The following is a 9211-nucleotide window of genomic DNA, read 5'->3' on the forward strand; positions in this document are numbered from 1 at the left end:
CCTTGAAAAGACAAGCCTTTCTTTGCTATTTACTTGATAAACACAAGGCATATGGACAGATTACAGTCCATTCATAAATTGTAGGTATCATGTAATTTTAATTCAACTCTTGATATGTTAGTAATCCCCAATGATAACTTGATTCCCGCCAAAACGCGAGGACGAAACTATATAGTTCATGAAATCTGATAAAATAACTATTCATAATGCTTGCACATTACTTGACAAATAAATACGAGTATTTGTTTCATTTTTACTATCCTCTAAGTATACGACAACATAGCTCAGTCAGGTAAAATGCAGATAACAATTGGACATAAGCAAATTGTTTTGTGAGTTCGAATCCCAAGAGAGTTTTTTTTTCAAATTTCTTGTTTTCTTTCTAATTCGTTTTCATTTTTGTTCCTATATTTTCGTTTCTTTCTTTGATGGTTTATATTTGCATAAACATGTGTGTTTATATAACATAATATTATATTCATTATTAATTTTGCCTTAAAGCATAAAATCAACAGCGTTTCGAAATTACCTTTCTTTGTAGTTTATCCTAGTACTAGTTCGGTCTAACGTTTTTGCTAGCATATTTTGGCGCTCTTTGTCACGTGAATTTAGTGAAATATTACGGTGTATGGCGTCCATGGGCGCTTCGTTTTTCATATTCTTCTGTGTCAGACCCGAGATAGAACCGTCCTAACGACACGAACAAGGCCCAAGAACATTGTTCTCGGGTCAAAATTTCACACCACCACCTAATCGGGATGACCGCGAACAATGCGAAAACAGTACGGCGGAATGATTTGTGCATGATTTGCAGCTCCTGGCAAATAAGAAATCTTATTTCCTTATCCTTTTAGTATTAAGTATAAACATATGATAAACTTATGACCAAATGAAATATTATTTGAATGAAAAAATTACACTATTTTTGTAGAAATATTGATTTATCCCCGTCGTTAATGTACACAAGGCTGTTATGCAGGTTCCCGGTGTTAGAGCGTTTTACTCGAGATACGTGATCCGACTCGACCAAACTCCATCCGGAGAATACACGCCCAAGGACGCCCTGAGTGAACTGGTAGTGTTCTCACCACTCAGGTTTATGACAGGCAGCAAACAGTCTGTACCCTCCCTCCCTCCCATGATGTCTATTGTGTTTGTATTTTATTTATAGCTTGCTTCAACGAAACACACTGGTATGAAAATCGCTTGTCTGGAATATTAGTTTAATTAATTATAAAATTAACGTTGTCACTTTGGTTTATGTTTACTATTTTACACAAGTTAGGTTAAGTTTTTAGTATATATAATGTGTGTTTGTTTTTTCGAAGTAAATCACTCCGATTGTTAGTTGTAAAGCTACAACTTCAGTTGTATCTGTTTGGTTCTGGTGATGTCTTTTCTAATATAAAATCGTAAACACCGGATAAAATTAAGGATTTTATTAATTATTCACACCTGTGTTTAACGCAAAATTGAAACATTTATCTTAACAACACGATGAAATGTACTTTTAGTCCCGTTTCAGTACAAGTTTACCCGGATGTTTGATCGCTTGGAACCATACGAAGAACTTTTATCGTTTGTTGAATTATGAATTTACTCAGCGAACAATTATACACTTATATGCTGCCAATTATACACCTTATTCCTACATTTACTGTTTTTCTTCTTCTTTTTTTTGTCTTGTTGAAGATAATTGAGATTAAAGGATAATTGATTTACTCACAGCTTTAGCGTGAGTAAATGCATTTAGTTATTTTAATAACATTCTTGATATAATGGTAAACCTTTCTAATCTGCCATATTGGCTTAAGATATTTCTTTGCCGTTTTGTCAAAGAGCACATGAAGGAATCTAAATTTTTATGCAAAAATGAAATTAAATGTCGATACTGAGTTCCGAACCTACATGGCAAAAGATCTATTTAACATGGACAACATGCTTGTCCTCTAAGCAAATATGTACAATTCGTACTAAAACTTGAAATACAAATGTATTTAGATTTTAACATGCCTGTTAGAAAAATGTTGAATTCCCGTGTTCCATTTTTCTCTATTTACAGTCTTGTTTGTAAATATCAAGTTATCGTTGAGGCATAATACTATACGGGGCCTCCGAGGCAGAGTGGTTAAGGTCGGTGACTTCAAATCACTTGCCCATCATCTATGTGTGTTCGAGCCTCACTCGGGGCGTTGAATTCTTGATGTGAGAAAGCCATCCAGCTGGCTTACGGAAGGTCGGCGGTTCTACCCAAGTGCACGCTCGTGATGAAATAATGCACGGAAGGGCACCTCGGGTCTTCCCCCACCATTAAAGCTAGAAAGTCGCCATTTGACCTATCATGTGTCGGTGCGACGTTAAATCCAACAACAACAAAATAGCACTATACATCTCAGACACAAATAGGGGAAACAAATCCCCAGGTGCACAACTTCACAATCGTGTTGAATAATATTCCTATTATGTTTAAAGCCACTTTGTCAAATATGTTTTAGGTAGTTCTGCACGTTTGGATCGAACTTTTTTCTACAATGTAGATTTTGAGTAAAGTCTGATTTTTCGAAACTTCAAAATATACTAAGAAAATTCGGCATATGAAAATGGTAGGGTCGTGTACTTGAATTTTGCTAGACTGATATGAAAAATTGTGACCTCGCACAACTTTTCATAATGGGAGTCTATGGGAAAATCCCTACCTTCGTAACATTTTTGCGAATAGAATTTTTTCTACGATGCAGATTTTAATGAAACTCCTCACACTCGTAAATAAATGTATGGCCTAAGATGTGGTGAAAAAAAAAGATAACTGCAATGAGAAACTCATCTAATTAACAGACATACCCAAATTTTCGACGGATTCCGGATATTGTGGATTTAGCTTCCCAAAAATGTCTGGTTCTGCCAGAATACTCCTAAGGCGGTGGCTAGGCTCGAATTTGTAAAGCATATTCTCATTCGTAACAGACATGTGACTCACGTTCCTTTCTTTTTCGCGGAGAACCGACTGTGCTCTTTTTATGCTGATAAACAGCTGTCCTTCTTGATTTGCAGTTTTGTGTTTGTTTATATCAAACTCGGCTTGTTCCAGTCTTGATTTCTTCTCGTGCAAAGCGTTTACGACTTTTTGAATGTCTTCTTTATTTTTTGACTTTATCTTGTCGGCATCGTTTTGGATCTGTATTCGTAGTTGATCAATGCGTTCATTTAACTGAGTTTGGAAATTGTTTATTTCTTTTATACATTGATCATGCATACTTTCTGCAATGCCATCTTTGACATTAACTTTCACAATATGCGAGTTTATTTCTTCTAATTCTTGTGCTAAATAACTTACTGTGGTTTTGTACTCCAAGGAGTCTGATATGCCTTTACATTTATCTGGAATGTACTGAATTACACATGTTCTATGTCCAAGTGTCATACAGTCATTACATCCAAGAACTTTATGCTTTGAGCAGAAAAACTTGACACTTTCTTTTTTATGTACGGTACATATGTCCGTACATGTACTGGTTTTTAGTTGAGATACATTTTCAGTCGATATCTCATCATAAGTGAGAAGTGTATGGTGTCTAGACGCTTTATTTTTACCGTGCGACTTAAAGCAAACATTGCAGAGATAATCCTCACAATCTATGCAGTACCCATAGGCTTCAATATGGTCCTTATCAGTTTCACAAGGTCCACAATTATGCGAAATGTTTAGTGATGTTCCGATTGCTGACAATTTTGTTTCCGTCTTACGGCCAGCGACGGCCATATTTAATTTTCAGCTTAATTCCCTTTCAGTATGAATACATAAACTTCCATTCCGTGTGTAAATGTCACACTCTAATTTATCACGTACACATTGATCTAAATGCACAATACTGGTACAATAATCGGATGTATCACATGATTAAAGCACTCTATCTCAAAGACGAAACGAACCGATTTGTTTGCAAAATTAGATTACACTTTACCTACTATAATTTTATCCACTATCCTTGGCGTTTAACGTAGTACTGTTATGAGCTAAAAGTGCAGACACGCCTCGATTCATAAACTTTATTGATCTTTAGTATTGCAAAATCGTTACTCATTTAACCAAACTTGGTAATTTAAAGACGAGCCACATAATAACTGTATTCTTTTGTATTTCCATGATGGTATTATACACGATTTGCATGAATAAGTTGAGAAATACACGTATCTCGTTGCAAATTGAGAGTGACATTTATTAGGTCAAGACAATGTTTTTAATGCATTGTATTGAACGAATACAACAGTATGCATAGTATTTGATGCATTAAGTTGAGTTTAGACCAAACTTTGTTTCTACGAGGTAGACTTGTTATTTATCTATGTTTTTAAAACTATACTGTAAGGAGACTGACTAAATAACTTTGCAGATGAAGTTGTAAAAACACATTCATTCAGGGAGGGCCTAAATTGTCCACCTGTTATCCTGTGATATAGCTGTATTAAACCAGTACTATTAGAATGATTTTCGCGCTGTCCATGTGGAAGGAAAAAGAAGATCACTAGGTTGTGGTGGGTCTTTAAGACGAAGTGGAGTGTGAACATCCAGAACGATCTATTTTTTCATGGGGGCCATCTCATTGGTTATGTGCTGTAGGAAAAACATGCGAATACCTAGTTAATATGTTATCATTAATAACCTATTAACTGTCCAGATTCCGTTCCTTTCTTCTGAAACCATATTTAAATCGATATAAAGTTTAAAACTGAATTGTCTAGGATCAAAAATCAGTATCATTAGGTGAAGTTATAGGAATACATTTTTACACACTAGAGGCCATGATTTATGTTCTAGGCATAGGAAATAGAGATCAATATAATTGCACCTTTACTAATCCTACCAGGTGTTCTGTATTACAAAAGTGGATCTATTGTGACATTTTGATACAAGCAAAACTGTATTATCTGCACTACTATTTACCTACTGGTACTTCGTTTTATTATTGGCTTGTTAAAAGTTATTTTTTTACCATATGTAAGTTGACAGAATCATAGGAACCATGTCTTGAGGGGTAAATCAAACACAAATGAATAAATCCTTAATGATTTTTTTGTGCAAAAAAGTATGATATTGTGTCTTAAACAGTTTTCATTTTCCACTCAATTGTGTAATTGCAAGGGAAGTAAACTAATAGATCTCTACTTATAAGTACTAGCCCAAGGCAAGAGTTGTCATTCTTTGTGGATCACAACTTTAAATTAAAAAATAAAACTTCTGTTATTGATATTAACAAAACTATCATAAACTTCACATTTGTGAAATCATTTTTGGTTATTTCAAGCACTTGGAAATTAATTTCTAGACTTTATTTAATGTAATTCTATCACTGAAAATTTTAAGGCCTATCTCTATATGTTCGATCTTCCTGAAACCTGTTTTGGATGTTAATACAATCTACATCTAGTTTGATACTAGGGTATCCGGCATTAAAAACTGGGTCACACTATTTTATCACAGAACAAAGCACAAAACAAAAACATTTTTATACACTCAAGAGGCAATATTTTGAGAAAAGTTACCTTTATCAAATGTAGGTTAACTTTGAAACTGGGTCAAAAAGTAGGTCAAGATTGGGCCAGAATTGTGATCTATGGAATGTTCAAATCGAGATTGTTTGAGAACACCGCGCGATCACACTAGCTCCCTTGATCACTCCGACTCAGATGTATAACTTCTAATGTATAAGAACATTTTAGTAAAGTGTAATGACGGTTAGTCAAATACTTTTGACGATATATGTAACACAAATTTCTCTGACGGACGGACGGATGGCCGGGCAAACAAAGCCAAATCTATATCCCCACCGCAAAGTGGTGGCATAACAAGCCAGATTTTATCACTATCATGGACATGTTTTTTTCTACCACACATAATATAACTAAATTATGTTGAGATGGTCCCCTTGAAATATTGATCGTAGCAAATGTCTAATAAGACCATTATCACACTGGCCATAGCTTTTGCAGATGCGGTGGTTCCAACGCTGCGGTGGTGGAGGATTCGTCGCGGAAGCGGTGGATAAATATGGCCGGGTGAACGTATTTCCACTGTCATCGGTAAGTTTCCAAATGAGTTTATTTTATTTTTTCATGTTTGGCTAGAAACAAAAAGTGAGACAGGAGCCCACATATATACATGTACTCCTCCAGCCGCAAACACTTGTTCATAACAACTCTTAGCCATTAATGTAAACACTTCTGTACAGTTTGATAAGGGACAACAAATTTTGTAGAATTTCGATTAAAATGGTTGAATTTCTGTACAAATCAACTCCTGATTACGTTTGCATCATAACGTAAGTATGACACTAGATCAAGCAACAACCTTATCCTTGTGATCGGGGAACTTTTAATGCAGGTACATAAAATAATCAACCAAAAAAGATTCCAACGCATGGATGGTGGATACAATTGCAACGCATTACGGTGTGTCCGATTTCTTTAATATCAATTCCGGGATTTAAACTTTAATTAAAGTGCACTTTTCCCGGGATTTGACTTGGTTATGACCATTACATCACTCTGACATCAGATAGCCATACCACAAACCCATAGTTTGTGCTGTATGAGCCTCGCATTTTACTATTTTATTCAATTCGTTTTATAAATGCAATATGAAAAGACACTCATGTAATATCCTCTATGTATTATTTTAATTTTGTTTTGACTAAATTGAAAATTAAATATGTACACGCCACACTGCACAATTTTAACGTGATGTACATACATTTTAGCGTGAGAAAATCGTGAAATCCCCTTTAATGGTCTCTAATAGTTAAAAAAGGCAGAACTACCGATAGAAATTCAGACCAACTTGACTCAATTTAGCTGTCAAAGTGAGAAGTCAGTGTTTGATGTTCTCCATTTGTGCCAACGGATTTGAACAATTTTCTATAAGATCTTAAAATTGGTGTAAAATTACAAACATTTCCATACAATATATTATAAGAATAAGGAGGGATCAATTGGTGGCGTTTGCAAGTTATAAAGTTGAGATAAGTCACCATTCAACAAAGGAATACAGGGTTTTGTTGTGTAGATTGAGTTTTCTGTGAATGTCAACCTCGGAAGTGAGTCATCCGTGAATGGCTCAGCTACATATCGTTGGATCTTGAAGTGTCATCCGTGAATGACTCAGAGAAATTACGATGAACTGAGGTGGGCCATCCATGGATGGATCAACTCTGAAAGTGAGTCATTCATGGATGTCTCATCTACATAATAGTCGTTTGAAATTTATCATGCCATTACTATAACAACTGCCTGATAAAGCCTGTCTGAGAAAAGCAGGCCTTCTCAGGTCGGTGACTTGAGAACACTTTGTACTGTTTAAACCTATGATTAAGTCCAAGGACATCAGATTGTGTCCATTTTGCATTTAAAAATTATTACGCCCTCATACGACACTGAAGTAGGCCTTTAAAATCTCAAAATATAAAAAAACGGAAAAAAAAATGCTAACCTTGTGTTTTGTAACCGACATCTCTGTTCTGCTGAACACGAAAGAATGATTTCAATTTGTTGCCAAATGGGGGCAAGGGACAGTTAATTTGAAAATTCCACAAATCTGCGCTGATACCAGTGCGAAAAAAATCATGAAAAATCCAATTTTGATAAATTCAAGGCAAGTGTTGAGCGAATGTATTACATAGACTTAGCACTTCATTATGTGACATTTTCAGCCGATTCTGTTGCATTTGTGATAAAAACGAGTAAAACACAGGTTTCAGGACACTAAATCTTGAGGCAAAAATGACCCAAAATGCACACCTTGCGCGATCTGTACCGTATTATCTGCAAACGACTGACCTCAAACACATGCATATTTTTAAAGCATGTGGCCAGACGAAAATAATGGTGGGAAGAAAAGTGTCTCATAACCGTTTACTTTTTCCGCTATTTTGAGCTGAATCTGGATGGATGAATGACCGTTTCCATTTCGTCTGAATTCCGTTACCTCAGGTAAGACTTTAGACCCGGTCGTCTACACGGAGCTAGGAAAATCGATTCAAGTACATATACTTTACACAATAACTTCTCGTACGCAGGAATCCTCAGTTCTATAAACATCATAAATAACCAGTTGAATATAAATGCCTTTAAAGTGCATCTGTCTATTTTATTTAAAAAACGTACGGGCCAAATGCGAAAATGGCCCCTGCCACTTATATTCTGAACAACGCTTTGCATGAGTCATTTTCCGTTTTCTCTCAGACTCGGCTAGATATGGTCCGGAAGGAGCTCGACATGCCTCGCTCCTTCCAGGCCCATATCTATAGCCTCATCTGAGAAACCCTTTCTCAAAAGACAGTAACCTGTTATTCTCTATGAGTCATCCGTGGATGTCTCAGTATGTCTCTAAAAGTGAGTCATGCAGGCATGTCTCATTTCTGAAAGTGAGTCATGCAGGCATGGCACATCTATGAACGTGAGTCATGTAGACATGGCTCATCATGTACCTTGTTGATTGAAAACAAATGAGAACATACTGTGTGAGAATGTCTCGCAGGAAAACGGAAACAAATTCAGTGGTAGGTATATTTTTCCTTTTTATGACAAGCGTAGATAAAATATATACATGACGTCACAGAAAAAAAGGCATAAATGAAAACACCCGTTTTATTATTTAAAAACCATATTCTGACTTCAGATAATTCATTGTTACATATAATTCACTAACTTCAATACCTATTTGAACTTATGTAATTGTAGCGGGACACTCGCATATTCTATTTTATGAAGTAAATAATGTAAGCTTGACAATAATAAAGACTTTAAGCATGGGCGAGCACATTGGTTTTACATAGTTTTTGAGCAGCCATGGATGCTTGCTTGTCGTTTCGCTTAAAGCCCTTTTTTATTAACACGACTGCTGAAACGCTAAACTTTCTTATCAACATTCTTATTTACTGCAAATAGGCCTAATGCATTGGACAACTTTGTATTATTTATTAATAATTGAAAATACTTTTCACATCCTGTTCCAAATTACTTGCCGAATTACTAGTATGAAAGTAGACCCGTGGTGACATTTCAACTTCATTATTTCACGATTTCTGCTTCATGAATTCACGATTTCCACTTCATGAATTCACGATTTCCACTTCATGAATTCACGATTTCCACTTCACGAATTCACGATTTAACGATGGTGAAATCGTGAATTCATGAAGTTGAAATCGTGAATTCG

At 35.6% G+C, this 9211-nt stretch overlaps 1 protein-coding gene across 1 annotated transcript in view; it reads right to left on the reverse strand.

Moving 5' to 3' along the window:
• LOC128553429 (uncharacterized) overlaps nt 1-4348 on the reverse strand; it is a 30980-nt gene extending 26632 nt beyond the window's left edge. The window contains exon 1 of the mRNA XM_053534576.1: nt 2842-4348. Within this exon, the coding sequence (XP_053390551.1) occupies nt 2842-3760 (919 nt within the window). The 5' untranslated portion in view covers nt 3761-4348. The remainder of the gene's footprint in view (nt 1-2841) is intronic.
• Between the last annotated feature and the right edge of the window lie 4863 nt (nt 4349-9211).

The sequence above is a fragment of the Mercenaria mercenaria genome, unplaced genomic scaffold (assembly GCF_021730395.1).
Source record: "Mercenaria mercenaria strain notata unplaced genomic scaffold, MADL_Memer_1 contig_3817, whole genome shotgun sequence".
NCBI lineage: Eukaryota > Metazoa > Mollusca > Bivalvia > Venerida > Veneridae > Mercenaria > Mercenaria mercenaria.